At 39.4% G+C, this 19,509-nt stretch overlaps 1 protein-coding gene across 3 annotated transcripts in view; it reads left to right on the top strand.

Moving 5' to 3' along the window:
* anln (anillin, actin binding protein) overlaps nucleotides 1-18,800 on the top strand; it is a 95,842-nt gene extending 77,042 nt beyond the window's left edge. For all 3 annotated transcript variants that reach the window (XM_059653013.1, XM_059653015.1, XM_048549130.2), the window contains 5 exons: nucleotides 570-682; nucleotides 4,582-4,668; nucleotides 13,172-13,279; nucleotides 15,064-15,236; nucleotides 17,000-18,800. In XM_059653013.1, the coding sequence (XP_059508996.1) occupies nucleotides 570-682; nucleotides 4,582-4,668; nucleotides 13,172-13,279; nucleotides 15,064-15,236; nucleotides 17,000-17,144 (626 nt within the window). In that variant the 3' untranslated portion in view covers nucleotides 17,145-18,800. The remainder of the gene's footprint in view (nucleotides 1-569; nucleotides 683-4,581; nucleotides 4,669-13,171; nucleotides 13,280-15,063; nucleotides 15,237-16,999) is intronic.
* The last annotated feature ends 709 nt before the right edge of the window (nucleotides 18,801-19,509 follow it).

Here is a 19,509-nt window from a genome sequence, read left to right as displayed (position 1 = left end):
AATTCATAAGTAAAATAACATTTATGTTGGTTTTTTTCACACATCCAAAACTGAGAGTACAAATGCATTTTGTGCTGGTGGAAGTCTCTCACTTCTAAGCCTTGATAAACCTGTATTGCCAGTGAGGTTGAAGTACTCGGAGCCATTGTGCTGTCTGAAACTTGTAATGTTACTAAATATGCTGGTTCCAACATAAGCAGAAATACATTTGACATTTGGCTTGAAACTGGTCATCATTGTAACTGTTTTTCCAGGCAGAAAATTAATCCGTTTCTCAGGCCTGGGCTCTGTGCTCCAAAGATATCTGAAACATACTACCCAATAGCTAACAATTGGCACTTATTACCTGGGAATGCTGCTGCCTAAGTTCGACATAAATGTGACCTATCAAATTAAGCTTAGTACTTTTTGTTTAGATTCATTTGAAACCAGGAGAGCAGGATTGCTGCTTGCTGCTTCTTGCTTCATACCACATATTTGACTTTTACCTGTTGTCTTTCACTAGTAATTTCCTAAAGGTGCCTGGAAATTTCTTTAAATATTTTTCAATGTTCTGTTTTCATTTACAGCTTTGACAAGTCCTGGAGGTCCTAATGCAGTGCGCACCAGTAATTTCACCTTGGTTGGATCTCACAGGTTCACACTGTCTTCAGTAGGAGACACGAAATTCCAACTAGATAAGGTTAACAAACTGGAGTACTACTTTCATCATGTCTTTTCTTCTGTCTGATCTTGTACAGTTTTAGCAAATTGTATATTTCCTCTGTTAAAAAGCTATGCAATATCTCTGTTATGGATAATGGGAGAGATGAATTGAATTAGTTTTGTTTTTCTCCTATCCGTAGGTAGAGGAATTTTTAGGTGTGTTTTTCCTTTTGAAATAGAACATGTGTGTCTCTGTCATAGCCCCTGGTTTGTGAGATCTAAGTTTTATTTAGAGTGTGAAAATGTGGTTTGTTCGTACATATAAACTTGGGGGTGGTTGTTGCAATACACCCAGACGCGTAAGCATATGAGGAAGAATATTTGGAGGTAGTAGCCTAGTGGTAATGTCTCTGGGATAGTATTACACCAGAAAAAGCTAACATTTGCACATTTGGTTTCTGTAATTTGATTATCCCATTTGTGATAAGGACTGTTGTAGTGCACAAGGCCCAGGTTCAAGTCCCACCTGCTTCAGATCTGTGATAACAACAGGCCTAAATAGTTTGATTACAAATATCTAAAAGGTAGAAAGAAAAGAATGTGGCAATTAGGAATAATTTAAAACATTAAAATACCACAAAGTTAAACATTAACTCAGTCCTTTTTGAACAAGCCCAGTAAGTTGATTTCCTTAAGCTGTTTCTGCAGAATCCCTTCATGGGGTATCAGGAGATGTAACAGTGCTGTTGGTCTACTTTTTAGGCAAATATAAGATTATTTTTGGAAACCAGATTTCAGAGATAATGGGACAAATGACTGTCTTTGCTAAACCTGAAATCTGGTTTCTGTAGAAAAAATATTTCAGGTAGTGATGTTAGCAGTCAATTAGCTGTTCCTAGACCCAAACCATGCAAACCAAACTTAAAATTTTTTTTTAGAATCTAGAAATTTTGGTCATGTAGCAGGATTCCTCAATGAAGTAATTTCTATGCTTCCTTTTGTCATTTGCTGTGAGATAAATGTTGCTGCTGGCTAGTGCCACTTCAGCCCTAATGAATTTCATCAGTCTCATCCTTTATCTACAGTAGCCTTGGCAATGCAGATCTATTGCTTCTTTGTGTCTTTTGATTGCAATGCTAAAAAAGAGAGGCATGAGATTCTAGAAAGTTATTGTCTGAGGTACTGCTGCTTGGAACTTCACAGAATTTGAGATTGACTGGCACCAGGCGTACTTTAGTCCAGCAAATTTGTTCGAAACTTTAAATGAGAGCATAATGGTTCTAAAGACAATTAATGGTCTTTCTTCATACAATTCATGATGCTGTGATTTTGCTTCACTCGTACAAAGTCATAGTTTACTTGTTGAATTGTGTATTTAATTTGAACTTATATTAGTCAAGAAAATATATTTTAAGTTCATTAGCATATCTTGGAATGTGTAATATTGATTGAAAACGTTACTCTATTGGTCCTGGATCACTTCCTCGTATACCTGTACTTTGCTGATGCCCTCTAGGTTTGTCCTATATAAATTTTAGAGATGTATTTTCAACATAAAGCTTTATCAAGCAATTGTTATTTTCAAAAGTTGAAACAACTTCACTGTTCATATAAGTAGCTTTATTTTGGCATCTTATTTGATGGCTCTGTGATGTAAACCACGTATCTGGACTTGGCAGATTACATTAAATCAAGAATGAAGCATTTAGTTAGATCATGACTGGCTTGTATAACTTTCCTGCCTCAGTTCCCAATCACTACCCTGGGAATACCATACATCATTGTGTTGTAATAAATTTCTGAAGGAAGGTTGGAATTGGTTTAGACCAATCTGTATGTTATCTCTGTGTGTTAGCTGTAACTTGATTGGTAACACTCACCTCCTGAGGTTCCAGGGTTCTAGGCTCCTTCAGGACTTGAGTACAAATAACTGAGAGTTCTACATGTTGGAAGTTCTCCCTTTCAGGTGAGGCATTAAACTGGGGCCATGTCAGCCCTGAGCATAAACTATTCCATATAAATATCTTGAAGAAAAGCAGAAAGGTTATCTTGAAATAACATTTATCTCTCAATTAACATGGTGAACACAAATCGTCAGCTTGTTATTACTTTGCAGTTGTGGCAATTTGATGGACAATTTGGCTGATTTGCAAATCTCCAAAGTTACAGTGGCAAAATTACAATTCATGTAAAGATATATTTTCTTCACTGCAAGGCACTTTCAGATACTCCGTGAAAGGCTCTGTGCATGCATACCTTCTTGATTTTGCAATTCTTAATAGAAATTAAAGATAATGTATCTCAAATTAGATGTAAAACATATAATATTACTCAAGGTATGGATGAAGTATCCTTTTAAATAGATCTTCTCATTGCCATGCTCTAATTTGCTGTTATCAAAGTAAATCCTTGTATTTTTTAAAAATATTGCCGCAGCTTGATAAATATCTTGCATGCAACTTGTTTTATTCATGCCTTTAATTTATGCAATAACTCATTTAGTGTTTCTGGGAAATATTCTTCAGGAAAAGGCTGCTATATTTGTGTCATTCATGGATCATCCCTTGCTAGTAGTTAGTTTGCCTGTTGACACTCACCTTGCTGCACATTACACTCCTTGTAATCAATAACGCAGCTGTTATTGCTTGCTGCATGTCATTAATGCTTTTAATAAGTGAGCTTTTGCACAAGCTATTTTAATATGTTTGAATAAACAATTTGTTAAAAGGAATACATTAAGGACATTAAGTTTGACTAAAATGATCAAAAATGTAAAAGCCACTGATTAAATCTGCAATCATTACAATTCAAAATACAGACTGATAATGATTAGGTGACCAGCTGCTGTAGTAAATTGTTTTTCACCTTTTTGGTGGTTAGGAATCATCGTGATAATACTCAATAGATTCTGTTTGGTATCCATGTAATGCTTGTAACATTTTGTCCAAACAGTCACCTGATTCACCTCTATTTTTCATGGTATTGTCTTGACAGTTGCTTCTGTTCTATTGTTTTGTTCTCTCAACACAGATTCTTTGCTGAAGTGCTCAAATGAAGTGCTTCAGTCTGCACAATAGTAACTTGTGCATGGCTCTTTTTGCTCAATGGCGTAAATTATTTGTCCTTGTCGTTGAATGAGAATCAGCCGGCACTAATGACTTGCTGCTTTGAACACTTGAAACAAGACATATTGTAACAAATGAAATGTTAATTTATTTCATTACTTAATTGATCCAAAGTGTAAATTTGATGACTACTTGTTAGAATTTAGGTACCTGAAACATCTTGTGGTACTGGGATTTTCTATTAGAATTTGACCATTAATATATGAATAATTTGTCTTTTACTTGGCTAAACACCCCAACAGCAATTTTTGTGTAGGTTTTATTTGTTTTTGAGGATCTAGAAAACATCTACAATGTGAGGTGTGCACTACACACTCTTAAGTAACTAAGTAAGGCAACATACAGTGAAATTCGTAACTTCAGAACCACAAAACAGAGAGCTTGTGATAAATAAAATCACACAGCTGCCTTAACTCACGATCAGACATGGAGGATTTGGTACGACTGAATTGCAACTCAATTAACAAATGAATTATAGCAATCTTGAAGCTTTTGTACTGTTATTTGTGAGGCCTTTATTATACCTTGTGGCACTCAGTGTGCTGCACAACACAAATATTTTGGTGCTTGTCAGTTACTATTAATCTCATTCGGGAAGTTAAAATGCATCAAAGCAGTGCGAAATACTTCTGACCTTGTCCACTAAAGTGTGATGAAAGTCTGTTGTCACTTTCTAGTAGCTTTCAGATTGCAGCTCAATTATGCAAAATAAATTAACAGACTGAAGTAATGTATCAGATCATTGGATCTAATTAGAGCACTGATTAAAGTATTAACCAAATATAATATACAGTTCTTCTGTTCTTTGTAGGTTCCTTTCTCATCTCCTCTTGAAGGTCATATTTGTGTGAAAGTGCAGTGCCAGGTTGGTTCCATGATTGAGGAACGTGGTTTTTTGGTAAGTTAACAGTAGAAATAATCTCTGCAGATTGTTTTTGTTTTTGAAGAATTAATAATTAAATTGTCAAGGAAGGTGGAACAAGCTTGTGCTTAAGTTTACACATTCTTGGGCCATCACATCTGTTTAATAGCTATTTAGTTCTTTTGTTGCAAGTCATTCATCTTTCTGCACATTCATATAGAAGAGAGTGAAGACTGAATACATATTTGCATCCTCTAAAAAATGTGATGTCGTCACCTAAACTAGCGAGCTGACTGGAAGTGTAGCTTGCCAAAGTACGTTTTCTTACCAAGTCTGGAAGTTGCCTTCCAGTGTTCATGCATTCTTAATGGTGGAGCTTTGGAACTGGTTCCCTCACTTGTAACATGGAATAATGGCTTTTCTGAGTTTCTACAAAGAACCACATAGCACACTTTTACGTCCTTTCCGTAGGCCATAAGGCAACAGCATTTTACTTAAATGGATATGCCGGCAGTTGGTCAGGCTGTAGCAACTGGTGAAGGGCGAAAGCCTATCTTGCATGCTGGACCAGAAAGGATCCTTAGCACACTGTGTACACCTATGCCATGCTAGGTCATGAAATTTTAGTGAACAATTCTGCCTTGACATTGAAATTGTGGGCTTGACTTTGATCTCTTCCTTCTGAATCAAGCAATTTTTATTACTGCTGAATTAAAAAGTTGTCAAAACTTTTCGATGTGCATTCATCAGGCCATTTCTCAAAGATACTAATTCAGGGGAAAACCAACATTTAAACTGCATGGGTAGAGCATGCTGATTGATTGGCAAGTGGACTCTTGCAGAGGTATTGGCCTGGAGGAAGCACCCATTAATGCTGATTGACAGTAAAGTGCCAGGCTTTTGGTTCAGTTTTAAATTGAGCAAGTTGACTTTGGTAAGGGCATTAAATGTGACAGGTGAGATAGGAATTAGAAGTGGTGTTGATTATTGCAAGCAAGTGCTTGCCTGTACTTGCATGCAGTTTCGCATTAGTTTTACCAGAGGCTGTCAGCACTGGTGCTGATGGTCTCAGGGTGAATCGAAGTCAAAGCAGGAACCAAGACCGGGAGTTGGTCCCCTAAGTTGCATATACATGTGTCCAAATCTATCTCTGAGATGTGGACAAAAGTACCTTTTTTGTCTATTATCAAGTTGACAGCCTGAATGATGATTAACAGAACTATGGGCACAAGCAAAGGATCCCAGTTCCATCCCTGATATCACTTAAAGTACCCAAGCAAATGCTACTAATTCCAATTTCCACCTCCTGAGTCAAGAAAGTGTGCCACCATTGAGCCGGACTGACAAATATTGGCCAAATGATTTGACAGCTTCCTGATAATCGAATAATATATCCAGTTCAAAGGATAGAATGTGGGGCAAGTATTTTGTATGTTGGCATTGACCTGTCATCCATCATAGATCTTGTAATGTTGTTTCTAATGTATTTGGATGTGTATCAGGAATTCTTTTGTACTTCAACCTAACAGCACCATCCAGTGGAATTTTAAGTAATCTGTTTACAAAATAATGATTCCCCGGAACTAAGTTAGCTAATTACCCTGATGTTGTCCGGCTAAACAAATTGAAAGAAAGTAGCCAATCACACAGGAATCTAACTTCTCTCCATTGCTGCCAAAATCTTTACCAGAATCCTACGGAACCATGTCGTCACAGTGATTAAGAAGGCATTTAGCAAGCTTGTCTTCATTACTCGAACCTTTTGAGGATAGGAGTTGGTATGTCATTTGATATTGTCTAGGACATTGATGAGGGCTCTTCTGGAGTACCGTGTCCAGTCTGGTCCCCCTGTTAAAGGATGGATATTATCAAGCTGCAGATAATACAGAAAAGATTTACCATGATGTTGCTGGGAATAGAGGATTCGAGTTATAAGGAGATGCTGGATAGGCTGGGACAATTTTCATTGAGTGATGATCTTATAAAAGTTTATAAGATCATGACAGTACAGATGAGGTGGATGGTAGGTGTCTTTTCCCTGGGATTGGGGATTTCAAGACAAGGGGACGTATTTTTAAGGTGAGAGCAGAAAGATTTAAAGAAAAGACATGAGGGGCAACTCTCTTTATGCAGAGTAGTTTGTGTGTGGAATGAACTTCAAGAGGAAGATGTGGAAAGGAGTACTGCAAGTTTAAAAGACATTTGGATAAGTACATGGATAAGAAATATTTGGAGGGATATGGGCCAAGTGCAGACAGGTAGGTCAAGTTTAATTGAGATTATGGTTAGCATGGACTGGTTGGACCGAAGGGTCTGTTTCCATGCTGTATGACTCTACAACTATACAATGACTTAGCGCAATGTTTTAATTAGGATCTGTTTCCAGAAGTCATGCAGCTTCATAAAGAGCCAAAAAATGACTGATAAGAGTATTTGAAGTCACACGGTTTCAGGAAAAAAAGAGTAAGAATAGAAAATGGACTTCTCCATGTTTGTTGACCTGATGAAGAATTTGGCTCAGTTAGCATGGGGACTTGTAGAAGTTAATGCTATCGTGGGAAATTTGTCACCTTGGCTTGACTGTTCCAATACTCCACAGGATGTACTCCACATGTTCTGGATGATGATGATATGTCTTCCGCTCCATTCCTGCTAACTGAGAGTTAACCAAGATTACATACTTCCATCAACACTCTCTTCTACAAGTGTTCTGTGCCATTCTTGCAAATGCCTTCTCGGTGATAGTCATGACATTAAAAATCAGAAATTACATGGATAGGAAGCTGCTCCGTTTGATAACTTCAAGAAAAGATCACTGTCTTGAAGGATGTATTTTGCAGTTTCCTGTTTACCAATGAGTAAGTTAGCTGCTGGTTCCCAGTAAAATAAAAAGAGTGAATCTTGCAGAGGCCTGAATGACATGGGATATTCTGAGAAATGTGGCAAAATCATACGACAAGTTCAGCCAGGCCTTATTTTGACTTTATGTACAGTTTGCTTCTTTTGACTATGTTCTAGGCACTGAGTCGAGATTCAAGCTGGATCGTGGCAAGTTGCATATTAAGGAGAATTACTGCTTATAATGACTTTTTACTAACCTTACAGCTCACCTCATTAATATGAAGCTTCCCATCCTATCACCGTTGTGAGCAAACTAGAAACTCCTAATTCTCAACATGGAATTCACAGCAGGTACCTTGCAATTTCAGTTCACCACTGGCCGTGAGCAGCCTCTATGCTGATTACCAAGCAACAGCATCTCAAGTCATGATCTGTGGGCACCAATCAAATGCACCCCTTATCCACAGACATTGGTATCTGTTATTTGCCAACCCCTCAGAATCTTAATGGTACCTCTCTAATCCACTTGCAGGACACTTTGCTGGGAACCAGCAGCTAATGTAGTCATTGGCAAAAGGAAACTGCAAAACATGTTCTTCAAGACAGTAATTTTTTTTTTGAAGTTATCAAATTGAGCAGCTTCCTGCCCATGTAATTTCTGATTTTTTTTTAATGCTATGATTATCACTGAGAAGGCATTGTAGGGTGCGCTGGAAACTAGCATTGAAATGCTGCTGCATAGCCACTTTGTCCTGGGCCCAGCGCCATACAATAAACCAGGTTACATCTCATGGCTGCTCGCTTCCTTATTAGCACGGCCACATGACTAGGCGCCTTGTGGCCAACAGCCTTCAGCTAAGGGAGAGGGTATCTTTCTGTGTGGCATTGTGCTACATCAGTCTCATGCTTGCACCATCTGCCAGCAGCTCGTGGCAAGCAGCAAGCAAACAACCATGTTTCAAAGTTTTGGAGAAGTAGCCCTTAAAGTCCATATGGGCTTTGGTCAATCCTGGCACAGCAAGTTAAAAGCAATCTGCAGTTCCTATCCAAGTGATTGGTCACAGTCAGGAGTCTGGTTAGTGTGTTCTCAGACAACGAGCCTGGGAAGTGTTCATTTTGCTTCTGTATTCTATAGCAGACTCTCAATTTCCACATTGTTCCATGGTACAAACTGATGTTATCACAGAATACCTACAATGCAGGTAGGTAGAGGCCACTCAGTCCAGCGTGTCCCACTAGCCCTTTGAAGAGCATCCCACCCAGACCCAAACCCATCCTATCCCCATAAACCCTCATTTACCTGTCCACCTTTTGGAGTGTGGGAGGAAACCAGACCAATAAGCAAACTCAACACAGATGGTCATCCAAAGCTGGAATCGAACCCTTGATCCTGGTTCTGAGACAGCAGTGCCACCCAAAATAAGACCACCTCTCATTCTTTGAAACTCAAGATAATACTGGCCCAGTTTGCCTAATGTCTCTTCAAAGGATAGTCTTGTCATCTGAAACAAGCCTGGCCAACCTTAGTTGCATTCCCTCTATGGTAATAATATCTATCCTGATAAAAGAATACAGAAACTGTGCAAAGTCCTTCATTCTAACCAAGTTTCGATAAGGTTCCCCACAGTAGGCTATTGTACAAAATGCGGAGGAATGGAATTGTGGGAGATATAGCAGTTTGGATCGGAAATTGGCTTGCTGAAAGAAGACAGAGGGTGGTAGTTGATGGGAAATGTTCATCCTGGAGACCAGTTTCTAGTGGTGTACCACAAGGGTCGGTGTTGGGTCCACTGCTGTTTGTCATTTTTATAAATGACCTGGATGAGGTCGTAGAAGGATGGGTTAGTAAATTTGCAGACGACACTGAGGTCGGTGGAGTTGTGGATAGTGACGAAGGATCCTGTAGGTTGCAGAGAGACATAGATAAGCTGCAGAGCTGGGCTGAGAGGTGGCAAATGGAGTTTAATGCAGCCAAGTGTGAGGTGATGCACTTTGGTAGGAGTAACCAGAAGGCAAAGTACTGGGCTAATGGTAAGATTCTTAGTAGTGTAGATGAGCAGAGAGATCTCGGTGTCCATGTACACAGATCCTCGAAAGTTGCCACCCAGGTTGACAGGGCTGTTAAGAAGGCATACAGTGTTTTAGCTTTTTATTAGTAGAGGGATCGAGTTCCGGAACCAAGTGGTTATGGTGAAGCTGTACAAAACTCTGGTGTGGCTGCACTTGGAGTATTACGTACAGTTCTGGTCACTGCATTATAAGAAGGATGTGGCAGCTTTGGAAAGGGTGCAGAGGAGATTTACTAGGATGTTGCCTGGTATGGAGGGAAGGTCTTACGAGGAAAGGCTGAGGGACTTGAGGCTGTTTTCATTAGAAAGAAGGTTGAGAGGTGACTTAATTGATACCTATAAAATAATCAGAGGGTTAGATAGGGTGGATAGGGAGAGCCTTTTTCCTGGGATGGTGACGGCGAGCACGAGGGGGCATATCTTTCACCCCTCAATTTAAAGCTATAGGACAGATGTCAGAGGTAGTTTCTTTACTCAGACAGTAGTAAGGGAATGGAACGCTTTGCCTGCAACGGTAGTAGATTTGCCAACTTTAGGTACATTTAAGTCATCATTGGATAAGCATATGGATGTACATGGAATAGTGTAGGTTAGATGGGCTTCAGATCGGTATGACAGGTCGGCACAACATTGAGGGCCGAAGGGCCTGTACTGTGCTGTAATGTTGTATGTTCTAAGTTTCTATACAATTTAAGCAAGATTTCATTCCTCCTATACTCAAATCCTTTTGTGGCAAAGACTAACATTTCATTATCATCCTGAGCTGCCATGTCCAGCAGGATGCCACAATCAGCCACACATTCCCCTCTCTTGACAGCATTGTGCATGGACTGTTCCGTCCGGGACACCCTTGCACACTTCTCTTTCACTCCCAAAACCTCCCCTCTGGTACCTGATGATAAACATGGTGATGCAATTGCATTTGGAGTGAGATAGAAACCCAAACAAATAGTTGTATTGAAAACCCATGAATATTTATGAAAACATGTGTATTGATTATTCAGTGCATTGTCATTTGCATGTTCTCAAAAATATATTATTTTTACATTCTCTCGTGATAACTTGGTGTGGTCTCAGGTTCTGCAGCAAGGGAGGTGAAAACCTTTGGAGGTTTAGTCATGTGACCCTGACTGGGGGAGTTGGTGTAGGGTTTTTGTCTGGACAGCCAAGACATTGAGTGTCTCCTTGCCAGCAGAAGATGGATCTACCTTGGCTTGAACATCCAAGGGTTGGTGACTGGCAGTTGGTGTGGGTTGGAAGGCAGAGCTGCCTCTGGACTACCTTGAGAAAAGACTTCTGAGGGACCTCTGTATGGTTTCTTCTCCGGCTGGGTGCCTTCTAGTACCATCAAGTCTCCAGGAAGTGCCTGGAGTGAGCGCCAAGTTCCCCATTCCCCTGCTGCCATGCCTTCAGTCCTGATGGCCAATGGCTGAGGCAATGAAATGTATGTTTGAGCCCGATGATCACATGTTTTGATGCAGCCACATCTCCATAGGATAACTGCAGTTATGCAACCTCTGGATGGAGAAGATTGTGCTTCGTACGTGTCTGCTGCTCCTATTCCTCCATGTGAGTAAGGACAGTTCATGATTGATACCACAGGGGTCCCTCAGCCTGGGCCTGAGCAGGTACCTGATCTCTGGCAATCGTCCGAGTGCTGGGGCATGGGTGTTTCATTCTCGGCTAGCAGTTGCACTATCAGTGAGGTGCTCGCTGGTTTGTAATCCTCAATGTTCTAAACCTGACATTCCCACTGAGGTGTCACTATATGAGCTGATAGAAGGATGCAGGATGCTGACACTTCCTCCTCGGGGCTTGAACAGCTGCTTTCTGATGGAGCAGTTATTTCTTCACCGCAGCTGTGAGCATCCTGCTGGCACCTGCAAGTCAACAAGGAGCAGTGGTGCTGTGGCTAGTGTTTAGAAGTGATCCCCAATAAATCACAATGACAGCAAGGTTACTGTGAGAATGATCTTTTCTTTTTACCCGGACATGGACATTTCGGCGTTTCCCAAGAAGCTATCTTGGTCTTGTTCCACAAACAACGAGGCAACTGATACCAAGCAACCCTCCACTGTGGCTCTTTTTGCCCTGATATGGGTGTTTTCTCCAGTCATGGGAAAGATTGAGGGATTGAATGAGATTAAAGTGACTGGCATTTCTGTTTGTGCTGGTGCTGGTGCTGGTGGCCAAAAGTGGTGAGGTATCCCAGGCAAGTGAGTACACAGTGCTGAGAAGTGTGGGGAGTTGGTGGAAATGAGAGCAAGTGAGGGAAGATCATAAGACCATAAGACATAGGAATGGAAGCAAGACCATTCGGCCCATCAAGTCCACTCCGCCATTCAAATCACGGCTGATGGGCATTTCAACTCCAGTTCCCTGCACTCTCCCCGTAGCCCTTGATTCCTTGTGAGATCAAGAATTTGTTAATCTCTGCCTTGAAGGCATCTAATGTCCCGGCCTCCACTGCACTCCGTGGCAATGAATTCCACAAGCCCACCACACTCTGGCTGAAGAAATGTCGTCTCATTTCCGTTTTAAATTTACCCCCTCTAATTTTAGGGCTGTGCCCACGGGTCCTAGTCTCCCCATCTAACGGAAACAACTTCCCAGCGTCCACCCCTTCTAAGCCATACATTATCTTGTAAGTTTCTATTAGATCTCCCCTCAACCTTCTAAAGTCTCTAATGAGTACAATCCCATGATCCTTAGCCATTCATCATACGTTAAACTTACCATTCCAGGGATCATCTGTGTAAATCTCCGCTGGACATGCTCCAGGGCCAGTATGTCCTTCCTGAGGTGTGGGGCCCAAAATTGGAGACAGTATTCTAAATGGGGTCTAACCTGAGCTTTATAAAATATCAGAAGATGTTGCATGTTTTAATGAGAGTGGTAGTCTTTGGCTTAGCATGAAGTGAGTACAGTAGCAGAGGTAGATGTATGTGAGATAGCAGAGAGAAAGATGTGGCACTTATCCTGGCAGAGCAGAGGGCGTCATTGACTGTGGTGTACTGCTGGCTGTTCTTCTGGACTGTAGCTGCAGCACTGGCCCAAGTGGCGACCTCTGGCCTGCTCTGCTAGTGCTCTGGAAAGAGGCTGTCCCTCCACTGGACCCCATCCCATTCACCAGGCCCTCATGGTCCCTGTTGGTGAATCACAGCACCATTCTACCTTTTATGACCTCTTCGGAATGAATACCTGTCGAAGATCAGAACAAAATCAAGTACCCAAGTTTTGTTTGTTTTATGTTGAAGTGCCTCACTTTACAAATTGGTCAGTAGAACTGGACTGTTTGACCAAAGTTTTAAAATCTCCAGGTTTAACTTTGTATTTTGTTTCTTTAGACAGAAAGAAAGTCAAATCATAAACTTTTTCTGCCTGGCCTAGCTCTCTTAAAAACTAAATGGCTAATACAAACAAAATTATTTAGGAAATATAAAACATATAGCATGTTGACTGTAAAATATGGTAAAAGTGTGTAATAAACAGACAAGAATTAGGATAGACTTGAATGCAATTCTGAGTCGTAAAGACTTTTTTTAGGTGAAGTCACCAAACCAGTGTTTTTACAGATGATCCAGTGTTACATAGAAGGTGTAAAATGTAACACATTTCTTTCATTGCAGACCATGTTTGATGATGTGAGTGGTTTTGGAGCTTGGCATCGACGCTGGTGTGTCTTATCAGGGAACTGCATCTCATATTGGACTTATCCAGATGATGAGAAATGCAAGGTTTGTAGATACATAAGAACTATCAGTGTAATTTTAGTGCACTTCAGTTATTATTTTCTATCAACAATGCAAATTAGCTATCCCTTTGCTGTTTGTATTTTTTCTGCAACACATACATTAGTAACGTTCTTATGTGCTTGAAATAACTAACCTGTAAATGCTTGACATCATTTACAGCTCTGTTGCATGCTATCTAGGAGTGGCTACACACCTTTTACTTAAATGCTGGGAGTGAGGAGGCTAATAGCTTGGCAATCTGCACAAAGGAAGTTTAAATCCAAAATCCAGAACAGTTACAAATCTCTGTCCCCTTTCTATACTGAGTCTCATCTGCAACAGGGTTCAGGTCTTTTGGATAGTGCAGCATGTTGCTGACACCAATAGAAAACATTTGTCATCTCATATGAGTACAATTTGCAGACATTCACTGTACACAGACTAGCCCTCACCTCGTTGACTGGCAGAAGAGACTTGAGGGTCAGAATCATCCACCTGCTGTCATTTGGAACAATGTCAGCATTTCAAAGATTTGCTATGATGTAAACAGGGCTATGAGAATATATCCTGCTTACTTGCAGATTTGTTGAACACAACATTTTCTCAATTCCCAAGTTATGTAATTCAAGGACTTCTGCACACGTTTCTGTAGAAAAGTATGCCCAGAGTATCTTGAGTGCTTCTTCAGAAAATCTACTTTCCATTTTAGTTTTCCTTGTCTATTTTCTCAAATTCTGCAAAGTTCAGAAACTATTTCTGCTGTTTTTTGAGCATTGCTTGTTGTATATGCTCATTAAACTGAAGGTGCCGCCAATTCAAAGGCTGAATGCCTGCTTACAGTGTTTTAACCATTTTTGTTTAATTTTTTGACGAGCCCGACCTAATATCAATGCTCCATTACCTTCTGTTTTTGTACAGTTTAATATTTGAGTAAAGTATTGTCATGTGAGGATGGTTTCAAATGATCAACTCAATATTTATTCAAATAGATGTAATTTAAAAGCTTTGTTTTGAAAGTTTACGCCTTTTTCTCAGCAAACTACTTTCTGCACATAAGATCAAGTGGCTTCTTACTGAGTTGCACAAAAGCAGAATTTGCCATACATCACTTTTAGTTATCAGTTAATTTTTATTGTTTGATTTTATCCTTTGCTGTCTTCTTTTGAGATTATTTCCATTTGTACTGGAGTCATTTCAGATTTGAGGATTTCCCATTGTACTTTGTTTGCTAAGTTTGCCAGGTTAATTTAGGTATTTAGGATAAAATCAGGGATGATAATAAATTATAGCAAGGAGATGAGATACCTTCAACAGTGCCTCAATTTTAAAATTCTGTGTCTCCTCCCATTCCTGATTTCCTTTCCTAGATCATTGGTGCCCTGGCCTTCAGGTTCGCATGCCTGGAATGGTCTCTGGGCTTTTCAGCTTCTCTACGCCTCTTCTGGTTTAAGATTCTTCTTAAAATATAATCCCATAACCAGGCTTTTGATCACCTACCCTAAGTAAGTGGGGTAAAATATTGTTCGATTCGCCCAACACTATTGGCCTGCATTGGTTTAAATGTCCCCCTCTGTCATGACTATTGATGGCCTGAATTGCACATGGTGAACTCCAAAAGTATACAATATTGAGGACGCCATTCAGCCTATTATGCCTCTCTCGGTTGTCTGACAGAGCTATTTAGTTAGCTCCATCTGTTGTTGTTTCACCAAAGTTTAGCAAATTCCTTTCATTTTTCTGAATTTTTGCTTTGAAGATTTACTGAACATAACTGTTTTTACTTTCAGAACCCACTTGGCCGTTTGAACCTGGCTAATTGCACAAGCAGGAAAATTGAACCGGCTAATCGTGAATTCTGTGCTCGCCCCCACACATTGGAACTTGTCACTGTTAGACCTCAACGAGAAGATGACAGAGAGACTCTTGTCAGTCAGTGCAAGAATACTCTTTGTGTCACTAAGTAAGCAACAGGGTCTTGAATATTTTTAGGGAGCATTCTGTATGAAGTTTCAGTGCCTTGGTAATGTCCTGCTAATCTCTGTGATGTATTTGTTAGAATGATACCTGAACTTTAAGGGTTAAATTGTAAGGGAAAATACATAGAAATGGTTTAGATTCCTTTAAGTCACTGTTGGACAGCGATTTATTTCAGATGCTCAAAGTTAAATGGGGATTTTATTGGAAATGTGTCAATAAGGGGAGAGGATGGCTTAGTGGTATTACCACTGAACTCTTAACTCTTAACCCAGAGACCCAGGTAATGTTCTAGGGACTCAAGTTCAAATCCTGTCACAGCAGATGGTGGAATTTGAATTAAATAAGAATCTGAAGTTAGGAGTCTAATGATGACCATGAATCTACTGTTTGTTGGAAAAACCATCTGGTTCATTAATGTCCTTTAGGGAAGGAAACTGCCATCCTTATCTGGTCTAGTCTGGCCTACGTGCGAATCTAGACAGCAATGTGATTGACTCCTAACTGCCCTCTTAGGCAGTTAGGGGCAAGCGATAAATGTTGGACTAACATGCGATGCCCTCATGCTATGAATGAATTTTAAAAAACTACTTTGCATTCCCCTACCAGGAAAAAAAAATGAAGCAGTATAATCACCAAAAGTAGAGCTAGGCAGTAGATGGAAATCCAAGACCCACTTTTTTTTTTCACAAGTGCATTGTAGAAATCTGGAATTCTCCTCTTCAAAGCGTTGTGGATCCTGAGGCAATTAAGGCATTTAAGTAGTGATCATAACATTTTTATTAGGTAAACGTGCCAAGTGATCTGACACTAAAATGGACTTGAGGTACAGATCAGCCACGATCCAACTGAATGGCAAAGCAAGCTACTTTTATTCTGTTTGTTACTGACTTGTCTTGAGGTCACAATTCAACCTGACTTGAGGACATCTGACAGTAATACTGTATTGAGATCGGGGCAATGGTTTCCAATTCTTGCTTCTCAGTTTCTGATTTCAATAATGTTACGGTTTACCATGAAATTCCAAACAGGCAAATGCGAGGGGAAAGTAGGTTTAGTCGTTCATTTAAACCTTCTACTTTAGTAGGGGTGTTTTACTTGTGGCACGTAATAGCCCTGCTTGCTCTGCAGCATTTGCTAAATGAGATGTATGTACCTGAAAGGAAACTGGATAATCTGATCTGGCAAGTATGCTGAGACAAAACAAAAATTTGGGACAGATAGAATTGGGGACATGTAACTAAACATCTGCTCAGTCTAGATTCTTTGCCACAGAATTTATTGGAAACATTCTTTAATGCAATATTATTCCAGGTCCCACTGATTTGTTAAACAATGATACGTGGAAGTTAACTATTGCAATGTACCATGCGCTTTACTAGAGTGTTTTTTTGTTTTCATTCCCCATTGTAATTCCGATTTTATATTTGAGAAGCAATTAAACTTATTATCCATGTTCAGTTTACCATGACTACACTGGTTAAATATTTTCTCCACATCAGAACATAAACTGCTGGCTTTTCATACCTGGGGGTAGAAGGGATACCACAATGGGTGGGGTCAGGGAAATTTGATTAGATCAGCACAGGGGAGAGGAACAAGGCCAAAGCTAAACGTGATTGGATATAAACCTGTTTGAATTGGATTTCGGGAATCTAGCAATGATGTACTGTTTTAATGTTTTCTAATGACTCTGTTAACCCAATCAAAAATTTCATCTCCTTTCCCTTTCCTTCCCACCTATTCCAGGAACTGGTTATCAGCTGATACCAAGGATGAACGCAACCTCTGGATGCAGAAGCTGAATCAGGTTCTAGTTGATCTGCGAACTTGGCAACCAGATGCTTGCTACAGACCTCATGTCCTTTTGAAGGCGATTGAACACCATTATTAGTCAGTTTTATTTTCCACTGAGATCGTTCAGAGAATGAAACATTATGAGCATTGAACAAGTGCGAATACTTGTGGCATTTTGTACATTTAAATATTCCTGAACAGCCAATACACTAGCAATAACCATTGTACAGTGATGCCTGAAGAAAACAACATCTTAAAAACAGAAAAGATGGTCTTTGGTCAAACATTAACATTATTAGAGAAAGTAGAGCTTTGGAAGACTATAATAATATTGTGTAACATTTTATACAACAGCTATTGCCTTGAGCTTATTGAGTTACAGATGTTCTTTTGCAGTTAAAAAGATGCCACAGAGCTAAGAGCTCAGTACCTGATCATGTGTAAGAATGGCTGTAACTTCATGGCTTGGATTTTATTTGATAAATGTCACTTTGAAGTAATTTAAGCAACTGCAAATAGCAACTACTTGCAAATAAGAGGAACCGTTGTTATAGACCATATTGCTGTTTTTAAAAAAAAAGTTAATTGTGATGTCCTTTAGCCATGAGGAAGAGCCATGGGTCCAGAATGATGACAAAGGTACAATTGCATTTCTCCATATGAGTTAGCACTTTTTTAAAGTATTTGACAGATCTCAGTGCTTCAAAAGAATCAGTTTCCATCCAGTGTCTTGCCAACAATTCTCAAAGTTTGCGGATTAGTGCAATTGACTAAGAAGTGAATATGATTGTACTGAGCCCACTAGAATTCTGCATGTTACTCACGCTGTTTGGCTGATACACCATAATTCTTAAGATTGTTGGCCTTAGCTCATGGACTAATTCCAGAAAAAGTCAATTTGAAATATCTGAATCCTTGTTTCTATAGTTTGAAATACTGGAATTTTTGGGGTACCAGAACACACTATGCAATAACTTTATACATATATTTTGAATTATGCTGCTATTATATTACCTGCTTATTATTTGCAGGCTGTCACATTTTACTTCTGCAAATAGCATTTTAATATTTACACAGAATTTATATGCACCCTTTTGAGAGAGATATTAAGCTCCCTTTTTTTGTGTGAACATCATTGTGAATAATTTAATAATCATACTTGATATTTTCAGGGCTAACGTTTTGTTCCAGTGTGCATTAAGCCAGCCTTTACTACAATAATATATTCACTCCAGTTTTAAGAATTTAGAAATGGAATTTTTTGATTATGCTGATACTGGTATGCAATGATTTTGAACATGATGTTGATGCCATTGTACAACACATTGGAAAACATTTACATCATAGTGATTGTCCCAGCTATATTTTATACTATTATTAAATGTATGTCAAATAAGTACTGTAATATCACACTAACGAACTTGTAAGGTATTAAATTCAAAATTTTTTATTATTTTTATTTCCATTAACATTTCCAGCTTTCTTCTTTTTCTATCCTCTCATGTTTATCTTCTAATCAGGCAATGTTATCTCGTTCCTTTCTGTAATGTTTTATTGTGTTATCACACGGCCATCTTTTGCACATTGTTTAAAAATAAACTGCTTCAAAATATAGCCATTTCAAAAGATTATGCTCATGGATTGATTAATAGTAAGTAACCTGTGTCTGTACAGCACCTTTTTAACGTGGTAGAAATGGCAAAAACATGTTTCACAGGATTAGTTCTTTTGATGCTATACAAAATGGGAGGCATTTCCGGGGTGAAAGGCCATGACCGCTGAAGGCATGGATAATCAAAGTTCCAGGTGATGGATATGTATTAAAGTTTATTAAATTCAGTTTTGTTTGAAAATGGATTTCAAAATTTCAAGGTGACAAATTAGTCTTTTTAGGCAGTCTGTTGAGACTGAGGTTGAATTTCTTCCACTCTGGAGTTGAGTCCATACATAAATAAACAACTCAATGTTGGATTCCTATAAACTGCCACAAATTGTTAGGAGATGTATGAAGAGCCAGGTAGTTGGGATGCTCTGGTTTTCACATGCTCCTTCCCCTATTTGTGTTTGGCCTCCACATGCTTGACACTAGTTTGCAAACATGGTGTATCCTTTGGTGAGACTCATGATTTGCTTGTTGTTATGCGGCAGACAGAGAATAGTGCCACATTTCTGTGAGCATCTTTAGAGGGGAGTTCCCAAAATTCCACTAGTTTGAAGAAGGCATGTATAAAGGTTTCCACTGTTCTCTGAAGTATCTTGGATTTATCTTGCTGTGAAAGTCATTTCCATTGTATCTCTTGATGGATGAAATCCACATTGTGAATCCATTAGAAGGTCTAGAGAAGGTGGTTGAGGAGAAATTTTGTAATGAAACTAATTTTAGGGAATGTGATAGCCTGGTGGTATTATCTAGATATATAACCCAGAAACCCAGCTAACAGTCTGGTGACCTGCGTTCAAAT

This window comes from Stegostoma tigrinum, chromosome 2, assembly GCF_030684315.1.
Source record: "Stegostoma tigrinum isolate sSteTig4 chromosome 2, sSteTig4.hap1, whole genome shotgun sequence".
NCBI lineage: Eukaryota > Metazoa > Chordata > Chondrichthyes > Orectolobiformes > Stegostomatidae > Stegostoma > Stegostoma tigrinum.
Note: the sequence above shows the minus strand (reverse complement) of the source record. Positions and strands in the feature narration are given on the sequence as shown.